We start from the raw sequence: 24,257 nt of genomic DNA on the forward strand, positions 1-24,257 counted from the left end.
TTATTACAAATATTATAAGGTTTTTGCTTTTCATATAAAAAACATCCACACAGCCAACTTGGAGCTCTAGTTCTAAGGGTGAATTTACCCTACAATGGGCTCATAGAAAACATGAAAGACCCTATGCAATATAACAATAACATGTAGGCAGCCTCAGCTTTAGCTTCTGCATAGTTTACACAGGGGTATGTTACACGAGACCACCTGATGCTTGTTGCCTGTACATTGAAGACTTGAATAAGGACTATGATAATTCTCTAAGCATGCACTTATACGTTCATGAGCATGGGTACCTTTTCCTCCAACACAAAAAATTAGGGCAAGGAAGTAATGAACTAAGCCTAGTTCATGTTTCACTTTCCATCTGTAATAAACATTTTCTTACATTCATGTCTTAATGAATACAACAGAGTGAAGACAATGAGCTTCTTAATTGATAGTCATTGACGTCTTCCGAAATTCAAGGGTACACACACAAAGCCTGGTTCTTAAACCATGACATATCACTTTCAAATATGCAATGGTGAATGCCAAGCCTTGAAAAGAATAACAAATCAAAGTAATATTGCCAGGTAATTATTAGTCGCGGGATCGTTTCCTCTTGCTTTTCCATTGACATTGGACGATTTCCTTATCACTTTTCTTTGAGCTTCCCAGATAACCTTGACAGTTTGCAGCACCACAACAGCACTTGACTTTCGGACCAAAATGTACAAAACTGCAGGAAAGCTAGGTTGAATAGCATGAAGCAAAAGCAATTGCAATTTGGCTACTAGTGAGAGAACTGCCAGTTCAACATTGAATTGAACATATGAAAATAACAGTTAGATTGCTATAACCATCCACAAGGAAAATTCCTACGCTGTACCAAATCAGTGCAAAAATAGTTATGCTCAAATAAGATCATAGGTTATTGAAATTCAGAAAAGGCTTAAGGAAAGGCTTAAGGCACGAAAATAACAGTTAGATTGCTATAACCATCCACAAGGAAAATTTCACGCCGTGCCAAATCAGTGCAAAAATAGTAATGCACCAATAAGATCATAGGTTATCGAAATGCTAGGTTTTTTAAATTCAGAAAAGGCTTAAGGCACTATACATCCGAACCTCAGGAAGTGAAACCCAGAAAGGGTAGTTTACACTGCCCATTCTCAATGGACTGAAAATTAATTGTAATACACAATGGTGGGCATTCCCCTGAGTACGGTTGATCTCCACCACCATCTGTCATTGGAAACAGACAGTGGAGGTTCCAGCTGTATAATATATAGAATACACAGGCTATATACTTCACACTTTTCCATACCAAAAACATATGAAATGCCTGGCTTTGGAGCCGAAGAGGATGAAAGTCAAACATGATTTTGTGCTGGATTCTTAACTCTGCAGATGTCGCGATAACTTTCCACAGTACAACAAATGTTAACCCGGACTTTCACTACAATGAACCTGGGACTCCTTCAAGCCAGTTGTTTTATAACACAGATTCAAATCAACTCAGCTCAGCAACTCATTGAGTCCTAGTTTAATACTTTGCTTAAAACTAGTTGATTAATAGCTATATATTCATATTGCTTTCAGTTAGAATTGCAGCTGATCTCCTTCAATCATCATTATTTTAGCCTTTTTTTAATTAATTGGGGTCGGCTACATGAATCTTGGTTCTCCATTCTGTAATATTAAAAGATATATCCATAGTGAGACCAACAGCCCTCATATCTTTTCGAACTATTTTCAACCACGTCCTTTTGGGCCTACCCTTTACCCATTTCAGTCCTTCCATTTGAACTAACTCGTACCTACTAACCGGTGCTGTACTTGATTGGCACCACACATGGCCAGCCCACCTAAGTCTACTCTCTCTGATTTTATCGCCTATTAGTGTCACACTTAAATTCACTCAAATAGATTCATTTGGAATTCGATCACTTCTTGTCTTACCACTCATCCATCTCAACATCCTCATCTCTACTACACTTACTCTATGGGAGCTGATCTCTTTCGATAACTTCCACAAAAGAAATAGGCATAAGCATGCAAAAGCTGCTTCATTTTGCAAAGAAAGAAAATTGCAAGAAGGAAATACATGTCAGAGTGGATTAAGTAGTTTCTATTTGAATACTTCGACAAGTTATTTTTCAACAAAAACAAGGATCCTCGCCTTGTTACACTGTAGGTTTCTTAATACAAGTTGGCTCACATCGATCTATAGCCATCAAGTGAATAAACCCATATAAAGATGAATGAGACTTAAATTTCAAGATTAGGACAACAGTTAAAATGATTTTTAAAATTTGTGTTCTTGGCACTGTCAACAGAGGCTGTATTCAGGTCATATCCGAACATAAAGCGCCTGAGAAACAGATTGCTGTTCAATTAACAATAAGAGATATTTCAACATTATAGATGCTGGTGATTATAAAAGCCTTTAACCAAATAATGACAGGATTTCCACATACCGATAATCATATGTCAATGGTTCACCAACTTCTACATTTTTGAATGCAAACACGCCGACACGTGTCTCTCCATCTGCTTGCCTAGAAATAGAAAAGTTCATGACAAAAACAGGACAAACATGAATCTCTCTATTCAGGATACAAGATAGTGTACATTTTAGTAAGAGTATTTGTGCATTCTCGAACTGAGCATAAATGACTGAAAATTTATGTTAATTGAGTGCTTCAATAAAAAAAAAAAACTTGTGGAAGAATTGAGAAGAATAACAACCATTTTTCTAGTTTACAATTAGGATTGCAGCTGTGGTTCAAGAAACGTGAAGCATTTCCCTTGAAAGTTGCATCTATCGTAAAATCCTTCTTGATTTCACACATGTAGAAGTTCACATCACCTCTGCGTTTCATGTCCCAGAGCCTTTGTTCACACAAGGAATCATCAATAACTGAAAAGCCCAGATTAAAGCAATTAGAGGCATTTATGAAATAATAAGTCTAGAAAACTACCTCCAGATGAGAATGGCCCGAGAACACGATGAAAAAGATTACCGGCAATGCAAAGGCAAAGGAATGTCATTGTAAAATCTTTATAAGCTCATGCACCATAACCACCCTTTTGGTACACCTGATTTGTTTGATTTCCTTCTTGCTATGTGTAAGACATAGGTAGAAAATGCAATTACTCATCTGCAGAAAGCAATGCTTTTACAGAGAGAACAAAACAAGTCCAGTTATCTCTGATCGTATCAGCGCCAAACTAAGGTGGAAGGCTGATATTATGGAGGACATAAGGTTTTTGAAGAATCAAACTAATCTAACCTGTTCGAACAGCATTCTGATGTCTTACTGGATCTACTTATATTCAAAAGGACTACATCATAAACCACAGTCAAACTCTATAAGGAACATCCACGTAAACAATTAAGTAGGACTGAAGAAGTGGGCCATTACTACCTTCCCCAATGTATTCTATCACAAATGTCCCTTCTTTAATGGGTTCAGCTGCCTCTACTCCCCATCCACAATATTGGGTCTGCAAACAGACCAATGGAAAATCATTTATGAAGTTCGGTGTATGTATATTTTAGGATTTTTTGAAACCACACATATGATAGCACCATATGACACTACAAAGCATTAAAATAGATCTACAATAGAATACGAGTAATGAAGTAGCTTCCAATTTAGAATGAAAGGAAAATTTTAATAGAAGAGGCTCCATTTAGCAGGATCTTACCTTGACAATCTTGAGTTTTTTCTCCTTGCGAAATGGTCTATTCGTGCATAACTCCGAACACGAGCAAGCCTTGGAACAACTTATGGATTGAACCCTATAGTCATTCATCCATATTAAGCATCTCACAGCATTCAGAAAGGAAGCCAAACAATTAAGTAGTTCATGGATAACCCATGATTCAGTTCAATTGTCACCTGGTCCACTGCTAGAATACAACTCTAAAAACCTTTTGTGAGCTAAAAAATAAATAATTATTTATATTGTAACTTACAAATAAATAAGAAATCAAGGCAGTGGCTTAGTCAACACAAACATCAGCTTGATGAAAGGAACCGTCCAAGGTATTCTTTTATCATTAACGGTTGCTTCAAACAAATTTAGAATTTCTCCCATATTCCAAATTATGGTATGATTAAGAACTTCCCATGTTGATGGAGTTATAAATTACTAAAATTAACATGCATGAGTTCTAAATTGATCCAAAATCCTGACTAAGAACTTCCCAAGTCAACAAGGTTATAATTAAGAAAATTGACTTGCATAATTTTCAATTGTGGTTGGGCTTGTTGAGTGAGTCCAAATATTGAGTTAAGGGACCATGATTCAAATTTCAACAATCATATATATATATACACACACACACACAAAGGGAAAGGATCCCGTCAACCCCTGGGCTGACAGCTACAGTGTTAGCCAACGGCCCAGATTCAATCTGGATCCAAGGGTCACAACCTCAATTCATATTTGAATTTTCATTTTTTTTCTACAAATCCACATCACTTGAAATTTTGAGCATCTATTTTTCAAAATAGGAGAATCTAATCAAAATATATAAAAAAAAATTGTAAAATATAAATAAATCAAAATACCCCCAAAACTTTTTGGGGGTATTTTGGTCAATTTTTATTTTGCTAATTATTGTTTTTATATTTTTATCAGGTGTGCCTTGATGAGAAGAATGAACCCTAAAATTTCAAGCGATTTGGATTTGTAAAAAAAAAAATGAAACTTCAAATACGAAATGAGGTTGTAATCGTCAGATCGGCCCAGATTGAATCTAGGATGTTGGCTGACATTGTAGCTGTCAGTCTGTGGGATGACAGGATCCTTTCCCATATATATATATATATACACACACAACAATCATTGTCATTTGTATATCATAAAAAATATGGTTCTTTCAATGAAGCAATACAAACCGACTCCAAATAAAATATGTTTCATTTCATTACTCATCATCTTAAGAAATACCCATTGTATCTTACTGTTTCTAATTTTTCTCATAATAATATTTAATGTGGATCAGAAATATTGACACCACAGTCAAGTCTTGTTGCCCATCACACCAAAGCAATAAATACATAAATTTCAAGAATGCATCACATTCTGCACTTTCACAAGCTTATAAAGAAAATTTGCCCACCAAGACAATCAAGGAAAGATACCCTATACAACAACAGATTGCTACACAACCATAACCAATCATTTAAATACAACCAATAATAGTGGTACACTCCATGGATTAGCTATAGATGATTGAAGTACTCAATAGCAAAACATTAGATCCAAAGGATGAAGATCACTTCAAAGCAGCAGAAAAAACCATACCTGCAGACACAATCTTCAACGCATAAATCATTGGAATTGCAGTTGGTGCATCCACTATCAGAGTCGACAGTATCACGCTTTTTTTTTATGAGATATAAATCGTTTTTTCTGTTAAGGGTAGTCTTGCAGTCGTGGACCTGACTTTTTGCCACTCATGTTTCTCCAAGAATGAAATTCCTACAAAAACAGCTAGCATACAAAGAGGTTTACTACCTTCAAAACCAAAGGATACTTCGTTTGATATGCACATAAGGAGTTGGTTCCATTTTATTCTCCAATACGTCTTTACGTATAATGTCAATATCAAATTCCACATCGTTATATGGCACAGGTAAACGGCAGAAGGCTTCCTGAAAATTGAAAAGCAAAAAAAATTAGCTATATCCTGAACATCAAATGCACCAAGTCACAACCATCAAAGATTTGTTGTCACAACCCATCAAAGGTTTTGTTGTCACAACCCATCAAAGGTTTTGTTAGAAGTAGGAAAGAGAATCATGGCATACCAAATGGGGAGGTCCAAGAAGAAAATGCATTTAAAATCCTACGTTTATTGAAACTACTGATGTCTCATCTAGTGCAATAACATGAAAGAAACACAGTGAAAAACCATGTGGTTCATAAAAAAGAACTCCAGGAAGCACATGATAAACATCTCGAGAGCTCAATGAAATTTAGAACATACATAAGCAGTAGGAGGTAAGCATACTGATGATGAAAATAATGCATTAGCAACAACAAGCAACAGATTTTATATATATATATATATATATATATATATATATATATATATATATATATATATATATATATATATATATATATATATATATATATATAAAACAACGCTAAGAAAATATCATCATCAGAGCCTTTTCCCAACTATTTGGGGTCAGCTATGCTAGGAAAATTACATATAATGCATTTTGATGGAGTATCATATGAGGAAACTGATCAGCAATAAGGTATTCCTATAATTTAATATATTCAATAATTAAAGCCCAACAACAAGAGTATCATATGGAGCAATGTAAATAATAGCATTAGAGGGAAAACTCCAACCTTTATATCGCTCGTGGGATCTGCATGCTGTACAACAAATCAGATCCACCAGTCCTGTCAACCAACCTAATCAAAGAAAAACAAAAACGAAGGGAAAATACTAAAAAAGAATAGAATCTATGACAATAATATAAAATTTGACTCATAAGATTTATCCTGAGGCTCCCTTTTTATATCACATGGTATACAATTCAATAATAAAGTTAAGTCTTCTAACACAAGTATCATGGTTAATGAGCACTTTCCGCTTAAATTGATATCACAAAAGATTACAAATGGACAGCACATGAGCAACAATCATAAGAATTAACATCAGCAGGATTTGTGGCCAAGAAACACAAAATAATCATAAATGAACAGAATTTAAGAATCGAACAGGTTAAACAAACAACCAAATAGATATATAGCTAACAAAGAACCAAAAAAAACCACCTAGAAGCATTAAGAGTACTCACCATCATGGTGATGCATAATGCACTTCTTTCATATGTTTTGTTTATCAGGACATAAAACATTTGCTCAAAATCAAAGTCCTTAAATAAGCTTGCAAACAAGGGACAGTGAACTCAGACAGCATTAAACCTCAATTCAAGCAGATGGCCTCTCTATGTGCTACATAGCACATGCTATTACTTTAGCTGCAAGAGTTTGGCTTGCAGATGTCGTTATAATTTCCAAAAATAGGCCACTCTACCAAATGAGGTCAATTTCATGAGAGCAACTCAAGAGATTGCAATCTCTCCTCATAATCAAGCCCATTGTCCAAAAGCAAAGTAGCACTTCTGGAATATTAGGTATTACACAACTTATCTCAAAAGGCCAGGGAAATAAATCCACTTTCCTAAGAAAAATCATTCTACATGACACTTCAGCTAACGAACATAAAAAACATTCGTATTTGCCCAACCACAAACATACAGGGAAACAGATAACACAAGTTGATTTAAAAAAGCCCGAAAATTAATGTAGCTGTATTTTGGAGAAAGTAATGTGGCTGCATTTGCCCAACCACAAACATACACGGAAAAAGATCGAAAATTAAATCCGTATCTCCTCTTGGGCTTGATTTACAGCTACATCACTTTCTCCATAGTTGCTGAATTTTGCTTGCTTTAAGAACAAAAGAAGGCCGGATTTAATTTTTGGGCTCCTTTTGCATCAATCTCTTCATACATGGCTTCGGTGCATCGCATGGACAAACTACCAACAGCCCAAGTAAACCACATATTAACCAAGATCAACAACAACAATCCTTGTAACCAAAACAAGTCAAACAAGCACCAAAAGCACAGTTGCTTGTAGGGATTACAAGCACTAAAAGTATGATAAGTAACAAATGAAGATGAAGATGGCACCATGATCCTCTCAAGTGATATAATAAGAAGAATCACATTTTCTGATGCTGTAAACTGGGAATATCATGCAAGTATGTACTGAGTGATGAATAATTTGATATAAATACCAAATAAATGGCTAGAATACAGGAATAAGCAAAAGAATAAAACAAAGAAAGACTTTCCATCTATAGACTAGAGTGAAGGTAGTTTACCAGAATCACATAAAGTTACAATCATGATGCATTTTTATGAAGAAAAGAAGAAGTTGACCTTTGATTCCAATCTCCAGTCCTCCGGATGCCTCCAACAAATCACTTGCCTTGAATTATTTACTGGATAGATCACATTTTGAGGCCACGGAGCACATTTAGAGTGTACCGCTATTGTGCACCTCATACACCGCCAATAACCTTTTTGTTTGCAAATAAAGCATGCCTGTTCAGAGAACTACCCAATGCATGAGCTCATTTTGAAACTTATATAGATCACGGTATATTGTTTACCGAGGATGAACGCACAAACCCATTAAAAGCACAAATTGAATTAAGTAAATTATCTAAAGAACTATGGAGACAATCATAAGAGCCAAAGAACAACAACAAAAATGTATCAGCAAACACATGCATATGTACTACAAATCAAACAGAGATGGATTTCAAATCGCACAGCAGGTACATGTATGACATTGCCTCATTTAATCTCCACATTCTTTTAAAGATATGGCACCCTGGCCAAGTTCAGCATCACAATTTTTTTAAAAAAAGTCCTTTAATGCATGTAAAAGTTAAATATTTGTGACCGTATCGTCAATTGACATTAACTCTGGGAGGTTAGAAATAGTAACAAATGTCTTCTAGAGAAATTGTGACTTTAAGTTTCACCTTACAGCCAATCAAACATCCAAAACGAACCGTAAATGTTTATGATGATACTGCAGTGTAAATAATCAAACAATAAAGAGAAACCTTCAGTGATGGAAACAGCAATAGAACCAAGAACTAGCACACTTACTTTACCTTGTATAACCTAGATCATCTAAATAGATATTATATTGCCATCGACATATTCTGTTTAACAAAGCTTGACACAAATGCCTAAGACATAAAAAATAACAATAATAAAGTACTGACATGTTGAGGGCACTTAAAGTCCTTGCACTTATGATTCCCATATCTTTGTTTCACACAAACCAAGTGAAAGACTTGCTGACAACCTCGAACAGAGCATAGCAGCTCTTTCCCAGCAACAATTTGTGTACAACATATCCGACATTCCACCTAAGAGATGAATAGACGTGAAACCATTCAATAAGCATGGATTATTTAATGAGATATGATGGAACAAAATTGCAAGAGAAAATTGAAAATCTTAGGCAGTACCATAACCATTCCAAGAAAACCATGAAATCAGCATTTCGTCTTCATACAATGGAATTGAGAATGCAACAAGTAAATGAGCATGTAACCATTTATAGCATCTTCCCATAAAATATCGACATCCATAGTTGGAAAACAGGATCAGTGTATCAGTGGATGTTGAAACCATTATAATGAGCATGCTAACTGTGTGAAGTATTATTTTTCAGAAAATTAGCCATTCAAAGCACAATTAACTTGTGAAACGTGCAAGTGCAACTCAGAGTAGCTTAAAAAATCAAATTTCATCTCAAATCACCACAATTTGTCTGTTCAGCAGCAAAAAATGCTATGATTTCTTATGTCAACATTTCGAGAAAAAAAAAGAAATCCCATGACCTTTAAACATCCGTGATTTTGTGAAATATGTAGCCCAATGACCTGAATCCATTTCAATGAACCTTTTTCAGTTTAATTCAATATTAACATGCTCCAACTGTTAGCTACATTAGGGCCAGTGCTAGTCTAGCGTCCAGCACTAGATTGTCTAGTTGAGCAGCACAGAAGGCAAAGTTTGCCTGGATATCATTTCCAGCCAACAGTCGATACAAGCATGTAGGCCGCCCTGTATGTACGCCATAAATCTAGATCAAGATTAGTTAAGAATATTAACTTCTACTATGTTGTTTACGATTTAGGTATGGCTATTGAGCAACTTGTTTGAGGGTGACAAAGAAAAACAACCCAGAAAACCTTTTGGAAACCGATGAGGTTTAGAATTCTAAGTTTGAGGAAAATGATGACGAACACATTTTCCTCTTTTGGTTATATTTACTCCCAGTTCTCATGTATCACAGGTGTTTCCCCATTCCTGTCACCTGCTTCCCTCAACTTCCAGGGTATTTAGGGCCACGAATCTCTTACCCAAGCAATTCGCAACCAATTTGTCATTGTATTTCACCATGGATTCTCTAACTATTTCCTCTATACCAATTTTGTATACCTATTTATTCATTTAACACCCAACTTTTTCACAGGTATTGACACTTAGTTTTCTCCACTTGTTTCTAGAATGGTTGCATGAACCCCTTTCCCTTTCTAAGAACTATAATATTGATCATGGTTTTGGACTCTCAAACTATGGTACATTTTATCGTGCATAGTTACATTGCATGCTCTAAATCAGCTCAAGAAACTCCCAAGTACCTTTCAATCTACATAACGTCTATACCATCCATTAACATTTTAAGAATATCTCAGCTACATTGTTTTAGATTTAGTTCAGATGGAACTACCAGCATCCTAGAAGTGAATAGCATCCAGGTAAGTCACATCAGCGTACCCAGTGTATCAGTCCCTATCTTTCGCCTAAGATTTTGGAGTAAACAACCACGTAACTAACGTATGAAACACATAAATTGTAGAAAAGTCCCTTCAGACAAAATCTTATGGTTGAGCTTGAAGCAATTTCAAAATTCAATCAACAAAGACAGTCGATCAAATGCATTTTATCCAAAATGTCACAGAAGTTTTCCCAAATCTCTCTCTGTTTGTGAAACTAACCCAATCTTTTGATACAAGAATATACCTGGGCAACTTAGAGATCCTATGTCACTTCATCAAGTCAAGTTTAAACATCAAGTGCATTTCATACAAGGCATCACAGAAATTTTCCCATATCTGCTAACAAATAACATGACAGGTCCATGTACCAAACCACTCTGAATCGACTACGAGACACAAGTCTTCTTCCAAAAACGATACAAAACAATGGGGACCATGGGGCAAAATCTTGCTGGAGTTTAAATTCAACAACCTTTAATATGAAGCTAGAGAAAGTGAAAGAACACCCCAAGTCACCTACGTACCTCTAATCTCAATCCCTAGCTATCTAACCCATGTATAATACCTAATCTTTTGGATAAGGATAAAAACGTAACTCCAATACTCACCCAAACACAAACATAGATAATTATCCCACACACCTAGACTTTCTAAATGATAAAGATTTGATTACCCAAATATAAATTGTGTACTTCCTATAACAAATAAAACTAAAAAAATCTATCCAATAGCAAAATTCTCCAAAACACCCCCTACAAGATGCTTTAGTTTTTAACACTCCCCAATTAATGCATGCTTGTAGGCCATAAACCCAACTGCTCCACTAAAGAACTTAAATAAAAAATTTGGTTTTTGTTATACTCTTGGTGAAGAAGACCAAAACTGTAAGCACCAATTCAAATGGTTTCCAACTCAATCACCTTCCAAAACCTTTTGGCAAATAAAGTGCTGTTGGACTTCAATATGCTTCATTCGACCATGAAAAAGGGGATGGTATTACAAGTTGATTGTACTTTGGTTCTCACATTTGATCGACACCAAATAATTAAACTTATTGTGTCACCTACTAAACGCCTCAGCCAAATGCAGCTACATACACTGCCTAGTGCTAACCATGGTTGCAGCCACATACTCTGCCTCAGTGCTAGAGAGAGCTACACATGGTTGCTTTTACTGCTGCATGAAACTGCTACCTTAATTTGCATTCAAGCAATACCCAAAAATAGCTACCGATCATTGATGTCGCTTGCCCATTAAAACCAACTAGAGAAAACTTCTCACCCATCTTATACATCAAACCATACTCAAGACTAATTATTCACATAATAAAGAATTTGCTTTAGCTGCAACAAGATGAGGAACTCAAGGGACTCTGCATAAACTGCGACCGCCCCAAGAGAATAAGCAATATCAGGTCTAGTAATAGTTACGTGATATAAACAATCCATTACTTATCAATATCCTTTCTAATTATTGAAGGGCTTCCCTACATCCTTTAACAACTTAAGATTGGGCTCGACAGGGGTAGCCATTGACTTGCACTCCCTCGTACGCAAACGATCAAACAACTTTCTAGCATCTCTTTTGAGATAAAAACATACCATCTTTAACCTTCTAAACATCAAACCTAAGAAAGCAACTAGCCTCAACTAAATTCTTCATCTCAAACTAGATTGACAATCGTCTCGTAAACGTGAAATTTCAATCACAGTAGCACCAATAATGATCATGTCATCCAAATATAACAACAAAATAACGTGCTTTTGACTATGCTCTGATGAACATGCAAGAGTTAAAAAGTGGAAACCTTAGAACCAAAAAAAATTCGATACTCAAAACTCTTATCATACCAAGCTCAAGGAGCTTGCTTGAGGCCATAAAATACCTTCTTTAGTCCACACATGTGACAAGAATAATCTGTAAACATGGAACCTCTGACTTGTCTATGTACAACCCTTGATCAACCTCACCGTAAGGGAATGTATTCTTTGCATCGAGTTACCAATTTCCAGCCTTGCTTACTGTTGTTATCCTTGCAACAAAGGATGAATGTCTCCTCATTATCCAATCCATACTATAGGCTAATACCAAGAGCAACCAATCAAGCCTTGCGTTGTTCGTTCAAATCATCAAGCTTCTTCTTCAACTTGAAGACCCACTTGCAAGTCATCAGTTTTGCATCAATGAATTTTGGCACCAATTCCCATATTTCATTCTTCATGAAGGTTGTTAGTTCCTCTTTCGTAGCAGCCTCCCATTCTAGAACCCCTTTACCATCATTAATATTGACCCTGATAATTAACTTTTATTAGACCCTTATCAATGGTCTAATGAAGGTAAGGACATTAAACTTTCCCTTAACTCATCCCAAGCACGGTTAAAGGAGGTGGGTTGCATAAAATAGGCAACCAACGTAAAATTTTGCTACATCTTATCATGAATCCAACACCTATGTTGTCTTACTGAAGGTATGGCCCTTGACAAAGAAGAACAGAGGAACAAGATTCATGTAGCCGATCCCACATAATTGGGATAAGGCTTGGATGATGATAATGAGGATGATGAGAGAAAAATTAAGTTTTGGGATTAGTTGGATTTTTAGTTTTCTTTTGTGATACTTGTGTCTTTTTTCATTGTAGAGAATTAAGGGGTATAATTAGAGGGTTGTGATTTAATGGTGTTTAGGGTTTCTTAAGGAGCAAGTAAGCTTTTAGGGTTTCCTCCATAAACATGTAAGAGTGGATTAAAAAAACGAAAATAAAGAAGAGAACAAGAGTTTATTTTGGGTCTTGTGAAAAGATATTTTAGAGTGAATTCCCTTGCAGACCTTGAAAGACGTATATTCTCTCACCCTCTATGTTTGTCTTTTATTTTTCTAGTTTGTTTATTTTCTTCCAATATTGTTCTCTGCATCAATTGGTATCAAAGCTTCAAACGATCCATTAATGACAAAGACATCAAAACCCACTCTAGTAATCGAGGATATATTCCCATCAATCATGGATGGTGTGAAACAACAAATCAAAGATGGCATCAATGGTATTCGAGTTGAGATCTACGAACTTTGAGGAGATTAGTGAAACAACAATATCATCAGATTCGCTTCGAGTCTTCTTTGGTTTGGTGAGAAAAAATGAAGCAATTCGGTGCTTTGGCCGATTCAAGGGAAGACTTCAGACTTTTTTTATTTAATATAAATAAATTAGATATTTACATATAAAAATAAAAAAAATCAAAAAATAAAATAAATAGAGAAAAATACTTTTATATAGATATTTCTATGTTTCGGCCGAATCAGCCCGACGCCAACTGAAGCCGACCAAAGTGGCAATACCAGGTTTTGCTTTACTTCGGTCTAGTCCTAAAATCCAAAGACTTCGGCCTCTTTGACCGAAGAGAAGCAAATTGGACAACACTGGATATTAATCAGAGGTTGCAATAATTAGAAAATATCAAACACCAACAAGAGTTCACTCGTAATCCCATAGATCTGGCACCGAATCTCACCTGAGGGATGAATCGAGCAACACGATTGACTCGGCATGCCAATCCCATATGTAATGAGCAAATTTTGAGGCAAGAACCACAACCTAAGAAACGTTCACATGATCTCAGTATCAAGATCGATCTTCTAGACTTTTATGAGGAGCTCGTAAGATAGAATAAAATTTGTCCGACATCCTAAAGTTCCACTATAAATTGCACATAAAGTATTTGATTAATTGATTCATTAAAGAAGACAACATACCCAAACTACCAAACAAATAATGGGACTATATCACCAACTATTCAAATGGCCTATGAAGGATACAATGAGTGCAACAAGCTCGAGGTCAAGCTTCTCCAAATCAAGGATAATGATGCAATTAGAGTTTTTTTAATTTTATTTTTATCTTTTTAGGGGATAAAAAATAAGTTTTGGGGTTCTTTTGGTTTTAAATTTTATTTAGGGTACTTGTGTCGTTTTTAATCGTAGAGGATTAAGGGGCATAGTTGGATGTTAAATATTAAATAGATCAAGGGTGGTGATTTAATGGTGTTTAGGGTTTCTTAATGAGCAAGTTAGGATTTAAGGTTTTCTTCTATAAATATGTAAGTGTGGACCAAAAAAAAAGATAATAGAGAAGAGAAGAGAGGAGTTTACTTTGGGTCGTGTGAAAATATGTTTCGGTGTGGAATCCATTATAGATCTTAAAAGAGGATATATTCACTCGCCCTCTATTTTTGTCTTTTATATTTCTGGTTTGTTTATTTTCTTTCAATATTCTTCTTTGCGTCAATGATTTACACCAACTTCAAAGTCTTTCAAGTACCAAGTATCCGACTACTTTTGTGCAGTGACCCTCCATTTTATTAGTTCTTCTTGAGCACCACATCCTTTTTCTGAATTTATTGGCAGCAACTTCATGTTTGGAAATTAACTACTCTCTGTTGCTCCAAGCTTATCATGACTGGGATAGCATGCACCATTTTGTGCAATGGGCTTCACACTCTCTCATCCTCATTTGCCTCAATTTCCTTGTCTTTTTTATCAGCTACATTGCTGAGTTTTGAGTTATGTACTATGATGAAATCTTGTCAAATAAAATAATCTACAAAGCAGTAAACTTAATTGCCAAGGTTTATGCACTTGAACATCTTTCTTTGTCAGAAGAGCTAATGAACAAGCACTTCGCTACTTTTGGCTCTAGCTTGATTCTATAACACTTAGAGACATGTACATAGCAAACCAAACAAAAAACGCGGAAACAACAAATTGTGTTCAAAAGGTGGAGGCAGCCGCCTAAGCGGCCAAGGGTATTGAGTGTCGTAGGTGGCCCCAGGGCCCCGAGGGAGGGGGGGCATATCTTTGGTGTGTGTGCATGTTTGTGTAGCGAGAGAGAGTGAGTGGGTCCAAGCTATGAGGTCCTCTAATTTGTTTCTTATCTTATATGTCGAGCGAGAGAAAGAAAAAGTATATGCATCCGTGTATATGTGAGAAAGAGGCCTTCACATTCTTCTATTTCTTTTTCATCTATGTAGTGCGAATATGAGTCCAGCAGACAGAGAGAGAGGCTTCAGGCTTCATATCAAACACTTGGAGGTCATCTTCTTCTTTTTCTTCTTATATTACAATAGAGAGCATGGTCCAAGTGTGCGTTTGTGTGTGTGTGAGAGAGAGACGCCTCCCATCGAACACTTGGAGGACATCTATTTTTCCTACTTCTTGTATGTAAAGGAGTGTTTCAAAAAGCGCTAGGCGGCACCAAGGCGACCATTGGGGTCCAGGCCACCATGCGCCTAGGCGGACGCCCAAGACCTAGGCAGCCCAGTTGAAAAACAAAAAATGATGACTAATAATGATTAATCCATAAGAATTTTGATAATCCATAAGACCATGATCCCAGTTACAAAAAAGAAAATAGACGTTAGGAAGAGAATTTTGAATTTTTGATAATCCATAATTTCATACAAAGCTAAACAGTAAAACCATACAAGCATACACTGATAGTCATGAACATTTTTACACGAGGCAACATCCCCCTTAATACCGACAAGGTGGTTTTTAAACCGATATATGCCCCCATTAGTATCCTTTCCATAATAATTACATTTAATACAATTTTTGTCATTCGAATTTGGGTTATAACCATACTTCCAACCCGGAGCACGACTTCTAAAAGAACCCAGAGAAGATATTTCCATAGAACAAGGAGCATTTTCATCATTTTCTGGTTCTTTAAAATTCAGAAGTTATCTAATCTCATCCCGAATAGCTTCAGGAACCTTTTTACAAGAAGCAACATTCTCTTTAATACCAGCAAGGTGTTTCTTGAATCGGTTAATACCCCCATTGGTATCTTTTCACAAAAAAATTACACTTTATACAAGTTTTATCATTTGGTTTTGTATAACTATACTTCCAACCCGGATCGCAAAAATAGATCTATTCAAATGACAAGGATTTTGTTCCTGTTTTTGTTTTACAAAACTCATATATAGCTTAATCTCCTCTCTGATAGCTTCAAGAACATTTTTACAAGGGGCAACATTCCCCTTAAATACCGGCAAGATGTTTCTTAAACCGGTTTATGCCTCCTTTTGTATCTTTTCACAAAAATTGCATCTAATGCAATTTTTGTCATTTGGATTCGGGTTATATCCATATTTCCAACCCGGATCTCCACTTCGACTAGATCCTGAAGAAGACATCTCAAAATAAAACAAGCAATCTAAAAAATAAAATTTGCACTTACTTTGATTGCTCGAACTCCAAACTCCCACCTCTTAGATGTTTCTAGTGCTAAAATAATAAAAAACACCCTCTAATAGGATTATAAAACTCCAAAATTAAATCAAATCTACCTGGGTGATGTTTGGATCCATTTTCCATAACTTTGATAAACACTTCGATCCAATGAAAGTCAAAAAAGGATGTTTTCTTGAGGTTTCTTTCTCTCTAACATGGGTTCTTGTGGGTTTAGGTTTCAAATGAACCTAAAACCCATCCTTTGAAACCCTTTATATTTTAAAAAATCAATAGAAATGAAAAAAAAAAAAGTTTCGCCCATAGGAGGGGCACAGGCCGCCTAGGGCCGAACAGCCGCCTAGGTGAGTTCCGTACCGCCTAGGGGACCGCCTAGTTTGGCTGCCTAGACTTGGGCGATACGCCTAGACCTTCTGGACCACCTAGGCGCTAGGCAATCCACTTGTTTGAACACTGATGTAAAGAGAAAGCATATGGGCCCGTGAGCTAGCCATTTTTCGATTTTTTTAAAGGGGCCTTATGGTTTTTTTTTTAATGGGTGGACACTAGGCACCCGCCTTGAGCTTTCTTAGGCGGGAGCCTAGGAGCATGTCCGCTTAAGGAACCTGCCTAGGCCTATATTAGGCTTTCTTCCCGGCCGCTTAGCCGAATCTTTGAACATTGAAAAGTTCAAAAGAAGACTTTTCCTTAACCAGATATGGAGGTAATTGGTTGATCGCATGACAACACACCGCAATGCCTCCAATAGGGGTGGCAACGGCAGGGCCAAGGACCAAGGGCACCTGGCTCGGCCCTGACAAGGCCGAAGAAGCCCTGACCCAAGCCCAGCCCTATCCATATCAGGGCAGCCAGGCTAAGCCAACTACAATAAAAGTATACAAGAAAACAAGAAGAAAAAAGGGGCTAGGCCAAGCCGAACCAAGCTAGGTCCAACCAAATTGGGCTGGCCCTGTTGCGACCTGGTCCTAACCCAGCCTAGCCCTTTCCTCGGGTCACATTTCGTGGCCCAGACCCTTGTTTTTTGGGCTGGGCTTGGCCATCCAGCCCATTGCCAACCCTAGCCTCCAATCTTATTATGCAACATTTCACATCCATCTCAAAAACGACAATAGTTTTCTCTCAATGACCCATTATGTTGTGAAGTGTATGGACACACAATTTGCCTCCCAATGTTGTTTCTTCAAAATACTTTGAATAAGTACTTCGACATGTACTCTCCACCAATGTTTGTTCTTAAACACTTGATCTTTAGGCTAAATTCCTTTCACTTCATCTTTTCACTTCAATAAGGTAGACCCATGTATACATGGAAAATCATTTACCATCACCAATACATAGTGAAATCTACAATAACTTGGAGTTAGGCAAGACCCCATAACAGCAAAATGCCCCATATCCAACGGCTAGTGCATTAGCTTGATAAATGCTCAAATGGAAGGCGATGTGCCTTTCCACACAAGCAGCCTTAACCACATCATGCTGTATGTTGCCCAACATAGGCATTCCATCAATCAACTTCTTAAAAGAAATAGAAAGAACATCATCTTTTCACTTCATAAGGTAGACCTACGTATACATGGAAAATCATTTACCATCACCAATACATAGTGAAATCTACAATAACTTGGAGTTAGGCAAAATGCCCCATATCAGCAAAATGCCCCATATCCAACGGCTAGTGCATTAGCTTGATAAATGCTCAAATGGAAGGCGATCAGCCTTAACCACATCATGCTGTATATTGCCCAACATAGGCACTCCATCAATCAACTTCTCAAAAGAAATGGCATTCAATAGTTGGTAGCCAACTTGCCCCAACCAAACATGTTAAATAGTTGTATTATCATTTAAACTAGTCTTCTCCGCATAGGCCTCATTCGCTAATATCACAAAAAGTGATTTTTCTTTCTTTATGTAGAAGAGCATGTATGGCTAAATATTCTTCACACTGTACAGACTTTTACACCATACAGTTCAAGGAGAAGATATTTCCCAGAATCTGCAATTTGATACTCTTAGATTAGGTAATATGCAAACTATCAAGGGATCAAACTTATGAGCCACACTATGAAGCTATGGGAGAGAGTGATTGAGCAATGACTAAGGTCTGAAACGAGTGTATCAAAAAGCAATTTTCCAACCTAGACAGCTGACAGAGAAGTTTAGGGTGAAGGAAAAGACCTCCACATGGTCTTTATTGATCTAGAAAAACTTATCATAGAGTACCTCAAGATTGAATTTGATGGGTGTTGGAAAGAAAAGAGTCTCCAGATAATATATCAACTTGGTAAGAGATATATACAAGGGAGCGTGTAATGCACAAACAACTAGTGGAGAGATGATTAAGTTTTCAGTAACAATATGTCTACATTAGGGGTTAGCGTGACGCCCACACCTCTTTGTCTTAGTTATGGACGACTTAACTACGCACCTACAAGATGAGGTACCGTGGTGTGTGTTGTTTGTGGACGATATAGTTTTAATTGATGAGACCCGAAGCGGCATCAACACAAAGTTAGAACTTTGAAGGGATGCTCTAGAATCTAGAAGTTTTAAAATTTGCCAAAGTAAGAAAGAGTATATGGAATGCAAGTTTAGCAATAATAGAAGTAGAGACGATGAAGTACTTAAATTGACGGCATGGAAATACTAAAAAAAAATGCACTTGCGATATCTTGGGTCGATAATCCAGGAAAATGGAGAGATTGAGGAATATGTCACGCATAGAATTAGAGTTGGGTGGACAAAGTTGAGATGTGCAACCGGCATTTTATGTGGTTGCTACATACAAATGAAGTTGAAGGGGAAGTTCTATACGACAGTTGTAAAATCAGCTTTGCATTATGGAGTAGAATGTTGGGCTGTCAAGAAACAACATACTCATAGGATGCGTGTAGTTGAGATGAGGATGTTGTGGATGAGTAGCAAGACAAGAAAGGATAGAATTCAAAATGATTCGAGAGAACTTAAGTGTGGCTCCAATATGCGATAAATGAGAGAAAGTAGACTTAGGTGGGTTGGCCATGTGCAGTGGAGACCTAATATGGTAACTGTTAGGTGGTGTGAGTTGGTTCAAGTGGAAGGCTCAAAAGAGGACAAAGGTGAGCTCAAAAGGACATTGTTGAACATAGTGAGAAAAGATATGGGGACTTATGGCCTCTCTGAGACTATAGCCCTTGATAGAGTAGAATGGTGGACCATGGTTCGTGTAGCCGACCCCAAATAGTTGGAAAAATGCTCTGATGATTATGATGAGACAAGGTTTTTTCTTCAAACCTAGAACATGGTTCCTGAGAATAATCTAACCAGCCATGAGCTACCAGTCTTGACTCTTGACATTCACGCTACCTTTTCTCTTGACTAGATGGATTCAATTGTCTATAGTGATAATCAACTATATCCCACCATGCTCACGAAGATTCAAGAACACTGAGTCATTCATGTTCACATGGTGTGAACCACTAGAGACAATGATCGTATTCGACACTGCTATTACAATCTAAAACCAAATCTCCTACAATAGATGTCATGCAAGAACGACTTTGGAGGCGAAAGAATTTTCCCTTTTACTTTTCTACTAGCTGTTATCTTAACAAACAAGCCGGAAATACCATCCACCAACTTCATACGACAGTTCTTATTGATGTGGCTAAGCTTACCACATTTGTAACACTTGATAGATGTAGATCTCTCATTACAGACATTCTCCTAATTTGAATTTGCTGCTAAATTTCGTCCTTCATTCTTTGAGGCTTATGAAGGATTCTTTTTAGAACCATTGTTGGACTTTACTTTACTTTGACCCTAGAAAGCGGTGCATCATCCCCTTTTTCCAAGACCAACATCTTAGATAATCTGCTTTGCCAAAACCTCTTGATTGGCAAGCAAATTTTCAAGCTCTATAATGGTGAGCTGAGTTGCCCAACAATATGGGGATGTGATGAATGGTGTATACTCCTTACTCAAGGCACAAATGAGATATCAATGTAGCTGAGCATGACTTGGTCCAACTTCGAGATTTCACTTGACTTTGATGAAGTGTTGTGTTAGTTGGGTTGATCAACTAAGTTCATTCTCAAAAAACTGTAAAACGAAGTGGTGTGTAACAGAATTTACAAATATGATCAATCAGATCCTTATGTGTCAATGCTTTCAGTGCAAACAGCACCTTACCATACTTAATCTGCCTTTTGTCTAGCTTTGGCATTTTCAAATGTATCATTTGACATCACCTTAATCCTAGAAACAAGATCCCAAAATCTTGGCTTTAGAGAAATGCCTCCATGCACAACCTCCAGTACTCATAATTGGGGCTTGTGTTCATTTCCATTCCAAAGTCCAAACTATGTAGATCCAGCACTATTGCTGCAGAAATCCACCGCCAACAAGAAGAATGGACACAAACATACAAGCAAAGAGGAGTTATGAAAATACATTTCTCCTCCAATAAGTAACACCCACTCGATGACCTAGAAGAATAAGACCTCTCACCAAAGCTCCAATGCCATCATAGATAAAATAATAAGGCAGGCCGCACAAGTCCTGTTCTTGCAAAAGCAACACAAAAGCCAAAACACCTACTCACCACTCCTCTCAAATCCCAAACTTTCTAATCCTTTTATAATACCTAATCTTTTAGATAACCATAAAAAAAGAAATCTAATACTTCCTCACAGATAAAGATTTCATTACCCAAATGTACATCCTAATAACAAATAACAATAAAAGACCTATCTAACAGCGCAAATACTATTCCCCCAAACGCCCCATAAAATATGCACTATTTTCCAACAAATCATTCCCCATTTCTGTATCCGATTGACTCCAAATTTGACAAAAGATGCGCGCTGTCAACTTAGAAACCCTGTTTGATCGATAGAATCGTAATAAAAATACTCATCTATGTTGAAACAAGACCTCCAGCGTTTACACATATATGAGCTTAAGTCGGTTCTTGTTTTAAAATAACAAACAGAAAAAAACTAGAACACTCACACACTATCAGATTAATATGAACTCTTTAGGCTCAATTTCATTCATGAACACTCATAATGACAAGGTCCCTGGAGAGAGACAGAGAAAGACAGAGAGACAGAGATGAAAACCACTGCGTTATGAACTCATTCCAAACAATATTCAGATTCATAAGTATCAATTTACACATAAAACAGTAATGCACACACTTGAAGCAAGATCTTGCGCCAGAAAAACCATTTGCAAGACAGATCACTGCATAAAGAATAACCAATGTATCAAATGAAGAAACAGATCAAATAAATAATTAGGGTTACCATTCTTGGAGCGTGGACAAGAAAAGGGAAATTGCATTCGCTCTCTGGTACTCCAGATTTCACCTTCTTCTCGACCCAAGCCCTAAAAAGCTCCTCAAATGACTTATTGATGGCACTTTTACCTGTTCTACACTGTGTAGAAGTGACTTCATTCTTCTGCAACTCACATCTAGCCATGGCCTTTCGACTACACCTCAAAGAAGCCTTCTCTGAAACTTCTTTTGGGAAACCTCCATCATCTTCAAAAACCTTAAACACATTCGAGCTGCATTTCCATGGCCGCCCCCATTTGAACAGCCAACTCTCGTCCAAGCAAAATTTTCCGTTGGACTTGGAATTTAGGGCGAGGGGATCATCATGAGGGATGAGAGAGAAAGCATTTTGCTCACTGGTTTGAGATTTCGTCAAGAGATTATCGGGAGCTGCAAGTTCTAGAGAGAGAGGGAGAGGGTTGCAGCTCTCTGAGAAGGAGCTCAGGTCAGGCATTTTAGAGAGAGAGAGAGAGTGTGAGGACTTGGGAGTCAGGACCGGTCTCTGTACAATCTGGTATTGTTTGGTATAAATAGTAGGTGGTTTAGAGAGAGAAAAGAACGAAAAATATGAAATGTGGAGAGGCGGGAAACCGGATGGTGGGTCCCGACTCTGGACTTAAGACCGTGGCACGTGCGTAGCAGGGCTTAAAGTAGTGAGAGAAAGAGTTTTCACCGAGAGACTGCGAGTAGAGAGAGAAAGTGTTTAGAAAAGGAGAGACATGCAGAGAAAAATTGGGGGAGCCTAGAGAGAGAAACGGATGAGGTTCGGGATAACTTTCTCTCTCTAAAAAAGTGACAATTGGATGGGCACTGGTGAAATGGACCAACACTAACTAGATTTGAGGCACCCTTTTCTCACTCCTCTTTCTCGCACTAGATTTTGGAATCTCTCCCTCCTTCGCCTCACACGTGGCATACTCCTGTCTAACTCTCAATAAATTTGGTAAATCCTTTCTCTCTCTACCCCTGTCTAACTCCCTCTAAATTTCCTAAATCCTTTCTCTCTCTACGCAATTTAGGGGACTATAAATTTGAATTTCAGACCTCCCCTCTCCCTCTCTCTCAAAATTTAAGAAACCGCTGTTTATATCTAGTCATCAATATCATAATTTTTTTACAACTAGTTGGAGTTAGCTATATTAAATTTGAAACGCCACTTTATTCTATCATGTGTAAATTTTTTTTGGAATTATCTGAAAATATATTTTTATATCTAATTATAAAATTTTAAAGTTCAAAAATAGTTAAAATTAAATAGATTTATAATATATAAAAATCATGAAAAATGACTGTCTTGATAATATGTTGCAAGATACAATATTTCTAGGAGTTAAAAAGATTTTTTTAATATTCATACCGATGAGATCATTTTTCAATATTAAAACAATTTTTTCTCGATTGATTTTTTTTTAGGAAAAGTTTATAGGCTCTAATTAATCAAATTTAAACCTACATCAAAAATTTCACTGGAAGATATTGTTTTGATGCCCAAATATCCTCAAATTCATCATCTCGATATCAAGATGCATGGACATGATAAAAAAATGGATTTCAAGTTTTGAAAATAGTGTATTTTGTAACGTACTTTTGAACTGTCAAATTTCAAGATTTTCAAGTTTTCTTAGATCTCTCGACCTACATTATTTTTGAAGCTTTAAACTTTATTAATAAATATAAAAATATATTTTAAGGCTATCAAAAATATTTTCGGTATTGAAACCATATTTCTCTATATTATTTGAAGGTATGCTCTAATTTGTTTGTTTAGAGCCTAGGCTCTATACAAACAACACTTTTTTTATTGTAGGCAAAAGTTTATATAGAGCCGAGGCTAACAATCAAATTTGAGCCTACCTAGAAAATTTCACTAGAAGAGGTTGTTTTGATGTCCAAATATCCTCAAATTCATCATCTCGACATCAAGATGCATAGACACGAGAAAAAAATGGATTTCAAGTTTTGGAAATAGCATGTTTTGTAACGCATTTTTTTACCGTTAATTCTCAAGATTTTGAAGTCTTCACATATCTTTCGATTTACATTATTTTTTGAGCTTTGAACTTTATAAATAACGATGAAAATATACTTCAACTCTCTCTCTACACGAATTGGGGCTTCTCTCTTTTGCATTGATAAAAGGTGAATTGGTAATTTCTATTTTGGGGAGAAGAGACCTGCAAATAAAGAGCATAGAGACTAGTGGTGATTGGTGAATGCTTTACACGTGTTTGAAGGGATATGGTTAGAGGGAGACATGTCAGAAAGGCATGGGTACGAAGTTTAGAGAG

The 24,257-nt window shown here is 36.7% G+C and overlaps 1 protein-coding gene across 6 annotated transcripts; it reads right to left on the bottom strand.

Moving 5' to 3' along the window:
• Positions 1–314: 314 nt before the first annotated feature.
• On the bottom strand, positions 315–22,470 carry LOC18435344 (histone-lysine N-methyltransferase ASHR3). Of its 6 annotated transcripts, none has more exons than XR_016045923.1 (12): positions 21,938–22,470; positions 8,831–8,977; positions 7,971–8,147; positions 6,364–6,390; positions 5,534–5,651; positions 5,302–5,401; positions 3,694–3,787; positions 3,411–3,489; positions 3,006–3,105; positions 2,731–2,902; positions 2,460–2,540; positions 315–718 (listed from the first exon to the last, which is right to left on the bottom strand). XR_016045923.1 is itself a non-coding variant. In XM_088853865.1 (11 exons), exons 5-11 carry the CDS (start codon positions 5,615–5,617, stop codon positions 580–582), a joined length of 726 nt encoding a protein of 241 aa, XP_088709991.1. In that variant the 5' UTR covers positions 5,618–5,651; positions 6,364–6,390; positions 7,971–8,135; positions 8,831–8,977; positions 21,938–22,470; the 3' UTR covers positions 315–579. The 6 variants fall into 6 exon arrangements, 4 of the variants coding, with proteins under 4 accessions (XP_088709991.1, XP_020523670.1, XP_088709989.1 ...); XR_016045924.1 differs by having other exon boundaries at positions 3,006–3,143; XM_088853865.1 differs by lacking the exon at positions 3,006–3,105 and having other exon boundaries at positions 5,302–5,378; positions 7,971–8,135.
• Between the last annotated feature and the right edge of the window lie 1,787 nt (positions 22,471–24,257).

This window comes from Amborella trichopoda, chromosome 12 (genome assembly GCF_054954075.1).
Source record: "Amborella trichopoda isolate Santa Cruz 75 chromosome 12, AtrichopodaSantaCruz75HAP2 v2.0, whole genome shotgun sequence".
Lineage (NCBI taxonomy): Eukaryota > Viridiplantae > Streptophyta > Magnoliopsida > Amborellales > Amborellaceae > Amborella > Amborella trichopoda.